Source organism: Anomaloglossus baeobatrachus, chromosome 2, assembly GCF_048569485.1.
Source record: "Anomaloglossus baeobatrachus isolate aAnoBae1 chromosome 2, aAnoBae1.hap1, whole genome shotgun sequence".
NCBI lineage: Eukaryota > Metazoa > Chordata > Amphibia > Anura > Aromobatidae > Anomaloglossus > Anomaloglossus baeobatrachus.
The window spans coordinates 475,693,843-475,712,593 of NC_134354.1; the positions used below are offsets into that span (position 1 = coordinate 475,693,843).

The 18,751-nt window shown below is 46.4% G+C and overlaps 1 protein-coding gene across 1 annotated transcript in view; it reads left to right on the forward strand.

Annotated features, from left to right (window-relative positions):
• P2RX1 (purinergic receptor P2X 1) overlaps window positions 1-18,751 on the forward strand; it is a 178,538-nt gene that overhangs the window by 100,310 nt on the left and 59,477 nt on the right. Inside the window, exons 5-6 of the mRNA XM_075336374.1 lie at window positions 3-99; window positions 1,689-1,769. Of these exons, the coding sequence (XP_075192489.1) occupies window positions 3-99; window positions 1,689-1,769 (178 nt within the window). The remainder of the gene's footprint in view (window positions 1-2; window positions 100-1,688; window positions 1,770-18,751) is intronic.

Below are 18,751 nucleotides of genomic sequence, written 5' to 3' on the forward strand. Positions count from 1 at the left end.
AGGCGTCCTTACTGGAAATTGCACATCTATCAACAATGTAACCAAGACTTGTGAAGTCTATGCTTGGTGTCCTGTGGAAAATGACCATGTTATTCCTAAGTATGCTCTTTCCAATTATAAAAATTACTTAACATAACTTAATGTTCTGTATGTCTTTTACAAGAATTGCTGAATTTGTAGAACATATCATTTGTAAGGAAACTTCCTACACAGACCAACCTAAATATCTGGAGCAGCTGTATGTGACTGTAGATTTGTAAATCCTGCTAGTGTTCAATACGCACATAGTCAGGATTCTGCTCTGCTGCCTACTAGAGGAGCCCGTCATGTCACTGTAAGTATGCGATTTTCTTTGTTGTGGTCAAATGTTGATTAGCTTCACTGAATAGAATATCAAAAGAGACAAGAAAAGTTTCTAGTCGCATAATTGCGGTCACATGACCACCAGCTCAAGGTGGAAAATTTTGGTAATCCTAACAGCATACATATTGCACACTGGCATGAGTCAGCAATTTGCAGTCACATTGATATACCCATTCATATATAATTTACATTTGCTGCTAGTATTGTTCACTTCGAAAATAATTTTATTTTTGTCTTTTATTTGCAGTTGTCAAAGTGTTATTCTAATTGATTCTGGAAATATCTATCTATCTCATATCAATCTATCTATTATCAATCTATACCTATGGCTTAATGAGTCCTGTGTGTTCATTAGTAACAGAAATACAGGTACCATGTCATTGGATGACCTCATGACACTTTATATGTGGGGCAATAGAGCGGCTCTTGCAACCTAATTGTTTATACTGTAGAGGACACTGGCGTCTGCACTCACCAGCCAGATGGTTGGGGCTGAGGAAGTATGATGCCACGCCACCCAGTCATCAGTGTAGTGGAGTGTGGCTCTTGCTATAGTCACAGTCAGCACCAGAAGTGAAATGGGGGGGCAACTCCCGTTACACTAATCTGCAGGTGTGGCGCAGCTGCTTCATTAACTTGTGGCTGACCTCTCATACGGCATTCAATGCCCACATCAAAGCACTACTATGGTGGAACCAAGTGGGAAGGGACGATGGTGACTGGCTTCTGTGCACACATCAAAGCACTGTACAATTATGCAAAGCGTGATGTGGGTATTAGCAAGCACAAATGGGTCATTGGATAGATTTTCTTGTACACGTCACCTTTAGAGTTGAGCGGATCGGTTATAATCGGGTTGCCGCCGAAGTCCGGATCCGATCTGTAATCCGCGGCTATGTAAATGAATGGGGAGTCGGATCCAGGACGAGAGAGAGAAGAGAGAGAGCAGAGAGGAGAGAGAGAAAAGAGAAAGAGAGTAGAGAGAGAGAGAGAGAAGAAAGAGAAAGGAGAGAGGAGAGAGAGAAAAAAAAAAAAATAAATAAAAAAACAAACGGATCCGGATCTTGCACCCCGAATCCCGGGTACTGGTCGTACTCGGATCGGACTCTCGAACCTTGCGGATCTGGATTTTGCCGATCCGGGTCCGCTCAACACTAGTCACCTTCCTGGGACAAGCTATCTACTTACTAGTGATTCATGTTTCTGAAAATCAGTAATCTTTTTGTCAAATAGTGTGTACTATAATGTAACATCCCAATGCTCTTGTATAATTGTCTGATATTCTTAATTGATATTACAGTCTAATTGCTATTTCTTTTTTTCAGCCCTCCATTATTGTTGCAGGCAGAAAACTTCACCTTATTTATAAAAAACAGTATTAGTTTTCCTAGACATAAAGTTAATAGGTATGTATAACCAACCAATTAACAATCATTTTCACTATGGATCAATATTGGTAGTTGTAAATTAAATATCATTTCCTTTGTCAATCATATAGTTCATTATTTCACATTTTTTTAAGGGACAAATATCAAAAATATCTAATTTCTTTCTCTCTTTGGCTGTGGTCACATATTACTGGTCAGTGTGATGGGCATCTGTACTACGAACAGCACATAAACAGCACACAGAACCATGAGAGCAATTTACAAATATATTAAAAAAATAGCCTCATATGTTTTGCAGATTAAATTGTTTTTATGGCAAATAGTTCTTACAGCAATGTTTAAAGGAGTTGTCCAGGCTTGGCTTACAAGTCTGCAATCAGTCTACGTGACTGCAGACTGAATCTCTGATGCGATCGCCAGGAGCAGGTGGGCACATGACAGCAAGTATATGATTTGTATACATGCAATCATGTGCCATCTAGAAATGCACGGCCTCATTCAATACAAGCGAATTGAGTGAGGCCGCATACTAGCGGCAACATGACGATCCACTACTGACATCTGCGAGCCCTCAGGAATCACAAGAATGATTGCACACTTGACTAGAAACTATAGTGATTGCAGACTTGTACGCCAAGTCTGGACAACACTTTTAACCCCTTTCCGTCACAGCTAGTTTTCATTTTTGGACTTTCATTTTTCTCTCCTTTTTTCTTTCAATAGCCATATCTTTTTATTTTACTCTTGACATAGCCATATGGATTTGTTTTATCTATATATATAATTGCATTATTCTGTCTGTCTGTCTGTCTGTCTGTCTGTCTGTCTTGCTCCAAAATTGTGTCCTTACGGTGACACAAAGCTGATTGGCCGCTGGGCTCGCCATGGCCCCGCCCCCCCCGCACGGATTGGCCGCTCGCCCAGGCTCCGCCCGCACACGGATTGGCCGGCCGCTCGCCCAGGCTCCGCCCCCCCACGGATTGGCCTCTCGCCCCGGCACTCTGCACGCATTGGCAACTCGGCCACGCCCCGCCCCCCTCACGCAATGCACGCTCGCTCTGGCTCCGCCCCCCGCACGCATTCCCCGAACCGACACGGAGCCACGACTCCCAGGTGAGTACTGTACCCCCGGGAGCCCACATCAGCGTACTCCGCCAACCCAACCGACACATACCCTCGCATTGCTGGGGTTGCCGCCGTATGCTAGTGTGGGCTCCCGTGCGAGCGGGGGACGGGATACGCTGGTAACCATGGTAGCATAGTTACCAGCCCATCAAGGTCCTGCAGCGGCGGAACATACACACGCACACACATAACAACACACAAACACATCAGATCACACTCACTCTCACACAGACATCACATCGCATCCACACACTCACAACATCCTGGGATATCGCTTGCTTCTCGGCGGCGATACTGTGGAGTGACCTTCCAGGACCTGCCGGAGGATCACATGGCCAGAAGCATGTGGTATCTCCGGATGTTGTGAGTGTGAGCGTGTATGTGCGATATCTTCAGTGTGTGTGTGAGTGTATACGATCGGATGTGTGTGAGTGTGTTCAGATGTGTGAGTGTGTGTGTGTGAGTGTATGCGATCGGATCTGTGAGTGTCGGCAGAGGAGCACGGCGTGCTGGGGGAGGCTGGGAGGAGAGAGGCTGATCCTGGGGAAGGCTGGAAGGGGGAGGCTGATGCTGGGGGAGGCTGGGAGGAGAGAGGCTGATGCTGGGGTAGGCTGATGCTGGGGTAGGCTGATGCTGGGGGGGCTGGGAGGGTGTAGGCTGATGCTGGGGTAGACTGATGCTGGGGGAGGCTGATGCTGGGGGAGGCTGGGAGGGTGTAGGCTGATGCTGGGGGAGGCTGAGAGGAGAGAGGCTGATGCTGGGGGAGGCTGGGAGGAGAGAGGCTGATGCTGGGGGAGGCTGGGAGGGGGAGGCTGATGCTGGGGGAGGCTGGGAGGAGGGAGGCTGGGAGTAGAGAGGCTGATCCTGGGGAAGGCTGGGAGGGGGAGGCTGATGCTGGGGGAGGCTGGGAGGAGAGAGGCTGATGCTGGAGGAGGCTGGGAGGAGAGAGGCTGATGCTGGGGGAGGCTGGGAGGAGAGAGGCTGATGCTGGAGGAGGCTGGGAGGAGAGAGGCTGATGCTGGGGGAGGCTGGGAGGCGAGAGGCTGATGCTGGGGGAGGCTGGGAGGCGAGAGGCTGATGCTGGGGGAGGCTGGGAGGGGGAGGCTGGGAGGGGGAGGCTGATGCTGGGGGAGGCTGGGAGGAGGGAGGCTGGGAGGGGGGAGGCTGAAAGAAGAGAGGCTGAGGCTGGGAGGAAAGAGGCTGATGCTGGGGACAGAGAGGCTGATGCTGGGGACAGAGAGGCTGATGCTGGGAGGAGAGAGGCTGATGCTGGGAGGAGAGAGGCTGATGCTGGGAGGAGAGAGGCTGATGCTGGGGGCAGAGAGGCTGATGCTGGTGCAGCATGGGGGATGGAGCACGATAGGGGGTGCGCAGCATGGGGGATGGAGCACGATGGGGAGTGCGCAGCATGGGGGATGGAGCACGTTTGAGAGTGCGCAGCATGGCGGATGGAGCACGTTTGGAAGTGCACAGCATGGCGGATGGACCACGTTTGGGAGTGCGCAGCATGGCGGATGGAGCATGTTTGGGAGTGCGCAGCATGGTGGATGGAGCACGTTTGGGAGTGCGCAGCATGGCGGATGGACCACGTTTGGGAGTGCGCAGCATGGCGGATGGAGCACGTTTGGGAGTGCGCAGCATGGCGGATGGAGCACGTTTGGGAGTGCGCAGCATGGCGGATGGAGCACGTTTGGGAGTGCGCAGCATGGCGGATGGAGCACGATGGGGGGTGCGCAGCATGGGGGATGGAGCACGATGGGAGGTGCACACCTCCCCCCAACACACACATACCCACACCACACACACACTGGGAACCACAAACACCGCCCTACACAGACACCCACACACACAGACAACGTTGCACACACACAACACCCAACACATAAACACCGCGGCATACATAAATATATATATAATATATACACATACCACGCAACACACACACATTGCACAAAACATACCTCCCCCCAAAACACACCACACCCACACAAACCGCGCAACACACACACAAAGCTACAGACACACAGCACTCCACAAACAACGCAACACATGCAACACACATACAACACCGCTCTCACCCCCCGCCACGCCCAGACAACACCCAGAACATGTACAGCGCCCTACACAAACACTTGGTAACTACAGACAACAACATATATATATATATATATATATATATATATATATATATATATAACAAAAATCATACATTAACTACACAATACGTAAATTATAGAATACCCGATGCGTAGAATCGGGCCACCTTCTAGTATTATATAGGAGGAGTTTTAGTGTTCACTTATTCCATTATCATACAGTTTGGTCCAGAAATATTTAGACAGTGACATAAATGTTGGCATTTTAGCTATTTACAAAAACATATTTAAGATACAGTTTTATAATCAATAGTGCCTTAAAGTGAAGGCTCTGTGCTTTTATTTGAGGGTATTCACTTGCTAATTGGAGTAAGGGTCTAGGAATTACAGCTCTTTAATAAGTAGCTGCCTCTTTATCAAGGGAGCAGCAGTAACTGGACACTTATCTATAAAGCTCTTTAATGGCCTGCATGGCTATTCCCTCATTAATCCATCATCAATTAAGCAGGTAAAAGGTTTGAAGCTGATTCCAGGTATGGCATTTGCATTTACACCATGTGCAAAATTATTAGGCAAGTTGTATTTTAGAGGATTTTTTTATTATTATTGATCAACAACTATGTTCTCAATCAACCCAAAAGTCTCATAAATATCAAAGCTTAATATTTTTGGAAGTTGGAGTGTTTTTTTTTAGATTTGGCTATCTTAGGAGCATATCTGTTTTTGCAGGTAACTATTACTGTGCAGAATTATTAGGCAACTTAATAAAAACCAAATATATTCCCATCTCACTTGTTTATTTTCATCAGGTAAACCAATATAACTGCACAAAATTTAGAAATAAACATTTCTGACATGCAGAAACAAAACCCAAAAAATGAGTGACCAATATAGCCACCTTTCTTTATGATGACACTCAATAGCCTACCATCCATAGATTCTGTCAGTTGCTTGATCTGTTTACGATCAACATTGCATGCAGCAGCCACCACAGCCTCCCATACACTCTTCCAAGAGGTGTACTGTTTTCCCTCCCTGTATATTTCACATTTTATGAGGGACCACAGGTTCTCTATGGGGTTCAGATCAGGTGAGCAAGGGGGCCATGTCATTATTTTTTCATCTTTTAGACCTTTACTGGCCAGCCACGCTGTGGAGTAGTTGGATGCATGTGATGGAGCATTGTCCTACATGAAAATCATGTTTTTCTTGAACGATACCAACTTCTTCCTGTACCACTGCTTGAAGAAGTTGTCTTCCAGAAACCGGCAGTAGGTCTGGGAGTGTAGCTTCACTCCATCCTCAACCCGAAAAGGTCCCACAAGTTCATCTTCGAGGGTGCCAGCCCACACCAGTACCCCACCTCCACCTTGCTGGCATCTGAGTCTGACTGGAGCTCTCTGCCCTTTACTGATCCAGCCTCTGGCCCATTCATCTGGCCCATCAAGAGTCACTCTCATATCATCAGTCCATAAAACCTTTGAAAAATCAGTCTTAAGATATTTCTTGGCCCAGTCTTGACGTTTTATCTTATGTTTCTTGTTCAAAGGTGGTCGTTTTTCAGCCTTCCTTACCTTGGCCATGTCCCTGAGTATGGCACACCTTGTGCTTTTTGATACTCCAGTAACGTTGCAGCTCTGAAATATGGCCAAACTGGTGGCAAACGGCATCTTGGCAGCTTCACGCTTGATTTTCCTCAAGTGATGGGCAGTTATTTTGCGCCTTTTTTGCCCAACACGCTTCTTGTGACCCTGTTGGCTATTTGCCATGAAACGCTTGATTGTTCGGTGATCACGCTTCAAAAGTTTTGCAATTTCAAGACTGCTGCATCCCTCTGCAAGACATCTCACAATTTTGGACTTTTTAGAGCCCGTCAAATCTCTCTCATGACCCATTTTGCCAAAGGAAATTGCCTAATAATTAAGCACACCTTATATAGGGTGTTGATGTCATTACACCACACCCCTCCTCATTACAGAGATGCACATCATCTGATTTACTTAATTGGTAGTTGGCTCTCAAGCCTATACAGCTTGGAGTAGGACAACATGTATAAAAAGTATCATGTGATCAAAATACTCATTTGCCTAATAATTCTGCACACAGTGTACAGTCATGGCCAAAAGTTTTGAGAATGCTATAAATATTAATTTTTACAAAGTCTACTGCTTAAGTTTTTCTAATGGCAATTTGCATATACTCCAGAATGTCATAAAGAGTGATCAGCTTAACAGCAATTACTTGCAAAGTCAATATTGGCTAAGAAAATGAACTTTAACCCCCAAAACAGATTTCAACATCATTGCATTCCTGCCTTAAAAGGAGCAGCTAACATTGTTTAAGTGATTGTTCCATTAACACCGGTGTGAGTGTTGATGAGGACAGGGCTGGCGATCAATCAGTCATGATTAAGTAAGAATGACACCATTGGACACTTTAAAAGAAGGCTGGTGCTTGGTATCATTGTTTCTCTTCAGTTAACCATGGTTATCTCTAAAGAAACACGTGCAGCCATCATTCCTCTGCACAAAAATGGCCTAACAGGGAAGAGTATCGCAGCTACAAAGATTGCACCTCAGCCAACAATCTATCGCATCATCAAGAACTTCAAGGAGAGTGCTTCCATTGTTGCCAAAAAGGCTCCAGGGCGCCCAAGAAGGACCAGCGAACGCCAGGACCGTATCTTAAAACTGTTTCAGCTGTGGGATCGGACTACCACCAGTGCCGAGCTAGCTCAGCAATGACAGCAGGCTGGTGTGAGTGCTTCTGCATGCACTGTGAGGCGGAGACTGCTTGAGCAAGGCCTGGTTTCAAGGAGGGCAGCAAAGAAGCCACTTCCCTCCAGAAAAAACATCAGGGACCGACTGATATTCTGCAAAAGGTACAGGGAGGGGACTGCTGAGGACTGGGGTAAAGTCATTTTCTCAGATGAATCCCCTTTTCGATTGTTTGGGACATCTGGAAAACAGCTTATTAGGAGAAGAAGAGGTGAGCGCTACCACCAGTCTTGTCTCATGCCAACTGTTAAGCATCCTGAAACGATTCATGTGTGGGGTTGCTTCTCAGCCAAGGGAATCGGCTCACTCACAGTCTTGCCTAAAATCACAGCCATGAATAAAGAATGGTGCCAGAATGTCCTCCAAGAGCAACTTCTCCCAACTGTCCAAGAGCAGTTTGGCCCCAAACAATGCCTTTTCCAGCATGATGGAGCACCTTGCCATAAAGCAAAGGTGATCACTAAATGGCTCATGGAACAAAACATAGAGATTTTGGGTCCATGGCCTGGAAACTCCCCAGATCTTAATCCCATTGAGAACTTGTGGGCAATCATCAAGAGACGGGTAGACAAACAAAAACCAACAAATTATGGCAAAATGCAAGCATTGCTTATGCAAGAATGGACAGCTATCAGTCAGGATTTGGTCCAGAAGTTGATTGAGAGCATGCCAGGGAGAATTGCAGAGGTCCTGAAGAAGAAGGGTCAGCACTGCAAATATTGACTTGCTGCATTAACTCATTCTAACAGTCAATATAACCTTTTGGTACTCATAATATGATTGCAATTATATTTCTGTATGTGATGTAAACATCAGACAAACACAATTAAAAACCAGAGGGCAACAGATCATGTGAAAATATAATTTTGGTGTCATTCTCAAAACTTTTGGCCATGACAGTAGAAGCTGTTGCTGTTATGCTGTTGCTGTCATGCTGTCAAAGCAGCTCTCAATGGAAGAGAAACAGACCATCATGAGGCTGACAAAAAAGCAGAAATCCATCACAGAGATAACAGAAAAGTTATAAGTGGCTAAATCAATAGTTTGATACATTCTTAAAAAAAAAAAAAAAAGCTCACTGATAAGCTTGGTAACTCAAAAAGGCTTGGAAATCTAAGACAACAGTGGTGGATGATCGCAGAATCCTTTCCACGGTGAAGAAAAAGCCCTGCACAACATCGACCAAAGTGAAGGACACACTCGTGTAAGGGGTGCTTCACACACAGCGAGCTCGCTGCCGAGATCGCTGCTGAGTCACGCTTTTTGTGACGTAGCAGTGACCTCATTAGCGATCTCGCTGTGTGTGACACTGAGCAGCGATCTGGCCCCTGCTGCGAGATCGCTGCTCGTTACACACAGCCCTGGTTCGTTTTCTTCAAAGGCGCTCTCCCACTGTGACACACAGATCGCTGCGTGTGACAGCGAGAGAGCGACAAAATGAAGCGAGCAGGGAGCAGGAGCCGGCATCTGGCAGCTGCGGTAAGCTGTAACCAAGATAAACATCGGGTAACCAAGGTGGTTACCCGATATCTACCTTAGTTACCAGCCTCCGCAGCTCTCACAGTGCCTGTGCTGCCGGCTCCGGCTCTCTGCACATGTAGCTGCTGTACACATCGGGTTAATTAACCCAATGTGTACTGTAGCTAGGAGAGCAAGGAGCCAGCGCTAAGCTAAGCGGTGTGCGCTGGTAACTAATGTAAACATCGGGTAACCATACCCGATGTTTACCTTAGTTACCAGTGTCCGCAGCTTCCAGACGCCGGCTCCGTGCAAGCGCAGCGTCGCTTGCACGTCGCTGCTGGCTGGGGGCTGGTCACTGGTCGCTGGTGAGATCTCCCTGTTTGACAGCTCACCAGCGACCATGTAGCGATGCAGCAGCGATCCTGACCAGGTCAGATCGCTGGTCGGATCGCTGCTGCATCGCTAAAGTGTGAAGGTACCCTTAGTAGATGTTCCATCAGGTTAAATCAGGTTGTTAATGGGATTAAAAATAGAAAGGGCAGATTACACTTTGTAAAAAAACATCTAAAGAAAAAACAGTTCAGTTCTGGAAAAGCATTTCTTGGACCGATGAAACAAAGATCATCCTGTACCAGAATGATGAGAAGAAAAAAGTATGGAAAAGGCTTGGAACGGCACACTACATACTCTGTAAATATGGTGGAGGCAGTGTGATGGCATCGGCATGCATGGCTTCTAATAGCACTGGGTCATTAGTGTTTATTGATGATGTGACTGAAGACAGAAGCATCTGGATTAATTCTGAAGTGTACAGGGCTATATTTTCTGCTCAGATTCAACCAAATGCAGCAAGGTTGATTGCATGGCACTTCACAGTACAGATGGACAATGACCCAAACCATTCTGTGAAAGCAGCGCAGGAGTTTAAAGAGGTGGTCCAGTACACAGCATATTGCCCACACATCGATGTCAAGCTCACAAGCAACACTTTTCTCAAATACTTTGTGTAGTCAATTGTACCTCTGAGTGTCGCTATGGCGGTCTGCTCATCCCCATCATGTAACCCCTCGGCTCTGTGACCTCTGAGATCCGGTGATGTCACATCAAACTTCCAGTTGACCCAAAACCACTGAGGTGGACCCAACTCTCCCTGCATGGCTTCTCCTTGCAGCGCTCTGTAGTGAAGGAGAGAGCGTGTAAGATGCTGGGCTGTGATGAGCGGTGAAACTCCACCCACAGCCCAGTCACTCAGGGAGTTTGGGTCCCGCCTTGGTGATGTTGGGTTAACTGGAAGTTGATGTGACATCACCAGATCTTAGAGGTCACAGAGCCTGGGGGTTACGTTATGGGGATGAGCGGACTGCAATAGCGCCACTCAGAGGAGTAATTGACAAGGTATTTGAGGAAAGCCTTCTTTATGAGCTTTACATCAACGTGTGGCCACTATGCTGTGTAGTGAACCACCCCATTTACGCAAAGAAGTGGAATATTCTGCAAGGGCCGAGTCAATAACCGGATAACAACCCCCATCGAGCTGCATTTCAGATACTTAAGACAAAACTTCAAGGGCAAAGTTACGCAAACAAGTAACTGAAGTCGAACAAAAAAGTATAAAAGTCCTGCTTACTTGTCCATAAGAGTGCAGTGGATAAAAAGTTCTAAAGAAAAAGTCCAGCAGGTCTTCAAAATAGACCTTATTTCTTCAGATTAAAAAGATGAAATCTGGTACATTAAAAATCAAGCATGGAGCAACGGCATGTAGCGGCTTACGCTTTTCAAGGCTAAATGCCTCTTAATCATAACCTGAAACCACATGACAATACAATGATTTAAAAAAAATGGATAAGGGACACACCCCATCACATGACCCAATTTAAAATGACTATCATAGAAAACAAATAATTTTGCAAGGAAATAACCAATTAATTAAATACCTAGTAGTGCAAAATTAAATCAGTGCAGAATCTGGCAATTAAAATGGTGGTAGAAGGAATAGGGGGTAGGAGCAAGTGGTCCGTACTTACTGAGGCTATGGCGCCATTCAATTTCGGGGCCGCTCATTACCTTCATTGCATATGCACTGCTTTCCCCACCCACCAGCGTCTATGATTGGTTGCAGTAAGACGCACCCCAACCCTGAGTGGCAGCGTGTCAGATTACTGCTTCCAATCACAGACGCTATGTGCAGCTATTGTAGCGCCCCTGAGACCCTCAGGGCACTACAGGGAACTGCATTCTCTTGGGGATGCAGGACCAACCCCCTGGGACCTGGAGTACCAGTGCTGATTCCACCAACACACATCTAAATCCTAGTTCTCCTCTCCACACTGGGCATAAAGAGTGAACCATGTAAGGGGATGGTCGCCATGGGAACGAGTCCCTGTGTATAGCCAGCCTGGTGGGAGGGGTTAGTCAGTTGGTAGTGAGGAAGAGAATGGGAAGCACACGGAGGAGGTGTGCGGACGTGCATGAGCTGGGTCCGTGTAACTGTGACCCCGGGGGCACAGGAGAGAGGTCGCCAGGATGGGTACAGAGATATCGCTGGGACCAGAGCACGAATGGGGCACAGGGCCCTAGGTCAAATGTCAAGTTTCAGACAGTTTGATAAATACCTGCATGGTGAGGACACCTTCATGGGCTTCATCGAACCAAATAATTCGAGGGCATCAGCAGCAGTAAACTAGGATCGGGGTTCGGACACTTACTTCCCCGCAGGGTCCACACTGCCCGCTGTATGGAGAAGGAGACTATACCCCAAAAGGGACAGTCGGGGTTCCCAAACGCTCCACACTATGGGGACTCAATCTACAGAGAGTGCCGGGGACAGAGCAACCTGGGTCAGTACATTGGCACTGGTCCTCTTGGGACCTGAACCAGCAATCCCTGAGTCCACAGTGAGTAGAGACTGTTAAAGACAACCTGGTGTGGTCTCCATTATTGTCCCACTACATCACCCAGGCACGGCACTACTTGCGGAGGGCCTACCATCACAGATGCCACTACCACCATCCCTGGGAGTACCCACAGCAGCAGCGGTTGCCCATTCTTAATCGCAACCCGCAGGTGGCGTCACGAACAATAACTTTAATCCCCTGTAAATACTCCCTCTTTATTAAGCGTCCCCAGGGCACGGGACCGGGCAACGGCCACCAGAGTGACATTCCCAACTGCAAACGCCCGGGACAGAGTACCCTCTTCCCTGGGCGACACAGCTATCATGGTAGAAAAATAAATAAATTTAAAAATTTGCGTAGGGTCCTCCCATATTATGATACCCAGCACAGATAGAGCATATGGCTACAGGCTGCAGCCCCCAGCTGTGTGCTTATTTTGGCTGTGTATCAAAATAAGAGGAACCACATGCTGCTTTTTTTTTTTTTTTTTAAATTATTTAAATAAATAATTTAAAAAACGACAATCACAGCACTTTACCCGGCTCTTCCAGATTGCCCTAATGTGGTGGCAATCGGGGTAACCCGTAATAGTAGCCCACAGCTGCCACTAAGCCATAGATTAGTAGTGAGAGGCACCTATGAGACCACCCCCATTACTAATCTGTAAGTGAAAGTAAAGAAACAAACACAAACACTGAAAAAAATCTTTATTTGAAATAAAAGACCAAAAAGCACCCTCTTACCATTGTTTTAACTGCAAAAACACCCCTTCAGGTCTGACATAATCCACACGAGGTCCCACAACGATTCCAGCTCTGCCACATTAATGAAGGCACAGTGCGTGATCATGGTGCATGACCGCCCGCTGTATACTTCAGGCAGAGAATGAGTCACAGTGATGAGCGGTGATGTCACTCAGTTATGTTACGGGCACAGCTGGAGATTCCCACTGACCTCCACCTGTGATTGCAAGTAACTTGACCTCAGGGGATCTCAATAAACTCAGTGATCCCATCTTAGGTGAAGTCACTGAGTTTAATGAAGTCACCTGAGGTCAAGGCCATTATATGGCACAGTATCAAATGCCTTTACAAAGTCCAGATAAATCACATCAGCTGCATCACCAATATCCAGATTTGCACTTACCTCTTCATAGAAATCTAACATGTTGGTAAGACATGACTTATTTTTCACAAATTCATGCTGGTTGTCAGTTATTATATTATTTTCTGCAATATATTTCTGCAGGTCATCTCTAATAATGGTCTCAAAAACTTTTCACACCACTGATGTCAGACTTACCTTAGTTTCCTGGTTCCATCGTTTTACATTACGTACATATCAGTTCCTGATATTCCATTTAAATACATTGTTCATAGTTTCATCCAGAAAAGTGGGCTGATTTTTTTCTCACTTGTCATCTGTGTACAATCCACGTTTTTACAGCAGCAATGACTTATTTACAGTTCTCAATGTTACAGAATTGCATCCGATTTTTTTTTCACACACCCTAAGGGGCACTTTGCACACTACGACATTGCAAGCCGATGTTTGTGCTGCCGAGCGCGATAGTCCCCGCCCCCGTCGCAGCTGCGATCTCTTGTGATAGCTGCCGTAGCGAACATTATCGCTACGGCAGCTTCACATGGACTTACCTGCCCTGCGACGTCGCTCTGGCCGGCGACCCGCCTCCTTATTAAGGGGACGGGTTGTGCGGCATCATAGCGACGGCAGATGGCCAATAGAAGCGGAGGGGCGGAGATGAGCGGGACGTAAACATCCCGCCCACCTCCTTCCTTCCGCATAGCTGGCGGGAGCCGCAGAACGCAGGTAGGAGATGTTCCTCGCTCCTGCGGCTTCACACACAGCGATGTGTGCTGCCGCTGGAATGAGGAACAACATCGTAACATCGGTCATTTCCAAATTATGGAAATGACCGACGCTACACCGATGATACGATTACAACGATTTTGCGCTCGTTAATCGTATCAAAAAGGCTTTACACACTACGATATCGCCTGCGACGCCGGATGTGCGTCACTTTCAATTTGACCCCACCGACATCGCACCTGCAATGTCGTAGTGTGCAAAGTGCCCCTTAGACTTGAACAGGTGAGTCTCATCCAATTTACAGAAGAAACTAGTGCACGCTGCAATTTTTTATTTTTTACACACAGATTTGGGCAGTGGGAAAAAAATCACTCATCTGCACTAACTCATTGAATAACATTGGCCGAGGGCATTATTCTCATACCATACAAACAGTAGGATAAAGAGTGATGCAAAGAAAGAAATGTCATACAGTGAAGACCAAAAGTTTGGACACACCTTCTCATTCAAAGAGTTTTGTTTATTTTCATGACTCTGAAAAATGTAGATTCACATTGAAGGAATCAAAACTATCAATTAACACATGTAGAATGAAATACTTAAACAATTGTGAAACAACTGAAACTATGTCTTATATTCTAGGTACTTCAAAGTAGCCACTTTTTGCTTTGATTACTGATTTGCACACTCTTGGCATTCTCTTGATGAGCTTCAAGAGGTAGCCACCGGAAATGATCTTCCAACAGTCTTGAAGGAGTTCCCAGAGATGCTTAGCATTTGTTGGCCCTTTTGCCTTCACTCTGCGGTCCAGCTCACCCCAAACCATCTCGATTGGGTTCAGGTCTGGTGACTGTGGAGGCCAGGTCATCTGGCGTAGCACCCCATCACTTTCCTTCTTAGTCAAATAGCCCTTACACAGCCTGGAGGTGTGTTTGGGGTCATTGTACTGTTGAAAATAAATTATGGTCCAACTAAACGCAAACCGGATGGAATAGCATGCCGCTGCAAGATGTTGTGGTAGCCATGCTGGTTCAGTATGCCTTCAATTTTGAATAAATGCCCAACAGTGTCACCAGAAAAGCACCCCCACACTATCACACCTCCTCCTCTATGCTTCACGGTTGGAACCAAGCATGTAGAGTCCATCCGTTTACCTTTTCTGCGTTGCACAAAGACACAGTGGTTGGATCCAAAGATCTCAAATTTGGACTCATCAGACCAAAGCACAGATTTCCACTGGTCTAATGTCCATTCCTTGTGTTCTTTAGCCCAAACAAGTCTCTTCTATTTGTTGCCTGTCCTTAGCAGTGGTTTCCTAGCAGCTATTTTACCATGAAGGCCTGCTGCACAAAGTCTCCTCTTAACAGTTGTTCTAGAGATGTGTCTGCTGCTAGAACTCTGTGTAGCATTGACCTGGTCTCTAATCTGAGCTGCTGTTAACCTGCGATTTCTGAGGCTGGTGACTTGGATAAACTTATCCTCCGCAGTAGAGGTGACTCTTAAGCCCGCTTTACACGCTTCATTATATCTCACAATCCGTCGTTGGGGTCAAGTTGTAAGTGATGCACATCCGGCATCGTTCGTGACGTATTTTCGTGTGACACCTACGTGCGATCAAGATTGAACGCAAATACGGTGATCGCATACACGTCGTTTATTCCTCATACATTGGACGTTTTGTTGTACGAACCTAGTCAATTGAAACGTGTGACATCCCTCATATGATTTTGATGTCTGAGGCTATGTGCGCAGGTTGCGCTCTGCACCACAGCTTAAAAAAGGTCCGCTTCAGAGCGCAGCTGAAAGCTGCGTTCTGAAGCGCCTCATAATGTCTGTCATTCACTAATCTCTGTCAGTCGGTCACTATCTCTGTCCCTCTCTCTCTGTCCATGTCAGTCTATCCCTCTTACCCCCTCTCTCCTACTCACCGATCCCCGATCTCCGGCGCGGCGCTGCACGGCATTCACACTGCTCCGGCGGCTTTTACTATTTTGAAAAAGCCGGCCGCTCATTAAACAATCTCGTATTCCCTGCTTTTCCCACCCAACGGCTCCTATGATTGGTTGCATGCAGTGAGACACGCCCCCACGCTGAGTGACAGGTGTCTCACTGCACCCAATCACAGCAGCCGGTGGGCGTGTCTATACTCTGCAGTGAAATAAATAATTAAATAATTTAAAAAAACGGCGTGCGGGCCCCCCCCATCATATTTAAAACCAGCTAGATAAAGCCATACGGCTGAAGGCTGGTATTCTCAGGATGAGGAGCTCCACGTTATGGGGAGCCCCCCAGCCTATCAATATCAGTCAGCAGCCGCCCAGAATTGCCGCATACATTAGATGCGACAGTTCTGGGACTGTACTCGGCTCTTCCCGATTTGCCCTGGTGCGTTGGCAAATCGGGGTAATAAGGAGTTATTGGCAGCCCATAGCTGCCACTAAATCCTAGATTAATCATGTCAGGCATCTCCCTGAGATACCTTCCATGATTAATCTGTAAGTGACAGTAAATAAACACACACAACGAACAATCCTTTATTAGAAAAAAAAACCACAAACATATACCCTCGTTCACCACTTTAATAAGCCCGAAAAAGCCCTCCAAGTCCAGCGTAATCCAGGATGGTCCAGCGTCGCTTCCAGCTCTGTTGCATGGAGGTGACCGGAGCTGCAGAATACACCGCCGCTCCTGTCAGTTCCACGCAGCAACTGAAGACAGCCGCGCGATCAGCTGAGCTGTCACTGAGGTTACCCGCGGCCACCGCTGGATCCAGCGGTGGCCGCGAGTAACCTCAGTGACAGCTCAGCTGATCGCGCTACTCACCTCAGTTGCTGCGTGGAGCTGACAGGAGCGGCGGTGTCTTCTGCAGCTCCCTGTGCTTCTTTTTAACTCAGTGTAATCTGACCTGTGGTGCATTTTCAAAACCGCAACATGTCAATTTCTCTTCCGGGTATGCTGAGTTTACTGTGCAGATTTTCTCTATAGGTTTGCACTAGATGCAGAAAATTTGCATGTAAAAAGCCCATATGTGTTTTTTTAGTTTGTTTCCACTGCAAAAACGCATCACTTATGTATGTAGTCTGCATATAAGAAAGTCAATAAAGTATAACCCCCAGAGGTTCAAAAGCACCCGCAGGGGTCAGACACTAAAGTAAAACTAAAAAAAAAATAATAAAGCTAACGCGATTTACTTACCAAGTCATCTGTGCAGCTGTACACTGCTCCTGCAGCTTTTCATTCTTCTTCCGTGGCCGCTCATTAGGCTCATGCATATTCACTTTTCCCCCAACCACCGGCACCTGTGATTGGTTGCAGTCAGACAATGCCCCCAGCCTGTATGACAGCCTGACTGACATTGCCAATCACAGACCTGGTAGAGTACAGTAAAAATAAATAAATAAATTTAAAAAAAATGGCGTGTGGTCCCCCCCCAATTTTGATAAACAGTCAAGATAAAGCCAGACAGCTGGAAGCTGGTATTCTCAAGCTGGGGAAACCCACGTTATTCTATATATACAGTTTTTTTGTTTATATACAGTACAGTGTTTACAGTATATATATCATACAACACATATACGCTGTACATACACACACACATTTTATGTACAGTTGAAACCAGAAGTTTACATACAATCTAAAAAGACACATATGCATGTTTTTCTCACTATCTGACATGAAATCAGAATAAACCTTTCACGTTTTAGGTCAATTAGGATTATTATTTATATTTGCCAATTGCCCGAATAATGAAAGAGAGAGAGAATGTTTTACGGCATTTTTATTACTTTCTGCAAAGTCAAAAGTTTACATACACTAAAGCGGGATTTACACTCTGCGATCTCGCTTGCGAGATCGCAAGCGATTGTACCTGCCCCAGTCGGTTGTGCGACATGGGCAAATCGCTGCCCATGTCGCACAACCTCGCTTACCATCGTCACACGCACTTACCTTTCCTGCGACGTCGCTCTGGCCGGCGACCCGCCTCCTTCCTAAGGGGGCGGGTCATGCGGCGTCACAGCGACGTCACACAGCAGGCGGCCAATAGAAGCGGAAGGGCGGAGATGAGCGGGACGTAAACATCCCGCCCACATCCTTCCTTCCGCATTGCCGATGGAGGCAGGTAAGGAGATGTTTCTCGCTCCTGCAGTGTCACACATAGCGATGTGTGGTGCCGCAGGAACGACGAACAACATTGCTAACGAAAAGACAATGATTTTTTGTTTCAGGACGACCTCTCCGCGGCAAACGATTTTGGCCGCTTTTGCGATCGTTTAAGGTTGCACATAAGTGTTACACGCTGCGATATCGTTAATGACACCGGATGTGCGTCACAAACAACATGACCCCGACAATAATTCATTAACGATATCGTAGCGTGTGAAACCCGCTTAAGAGTACTAGGCCTTTAAACAATATGGGACAGTCCATATAATGATGTCATGTCTTTGGAAGCTTCTGATTTGGAAGCTTCTGGTTTATTGACAACATCTGAGTTATTTAGAGAAACACCTGTGGATGTATTTTAATGCACAACTGAAACACACTGTTCTTTAGTAGCATCATGGGAAAATCAAAAGAAGTCAGCCAATATCTCAGGAAGAGAATTGTAGACTTGCAAAAGTCTGGTTCATCCTTGGGTGCAATTTTCAGATACCTGAAGGTGCCTCATTCATCTGTACAAACAGTTATACGCAAGTACAAACAGGATGGGAATGTAAGCCCAGCCATTCTACCGCTCAGGAAGGAGACGGATTCTGTGTACCAGAGATGAAGGTGCTTTGGTCAGAAATGTGTATATCAACCCAAGAACAAAAGCA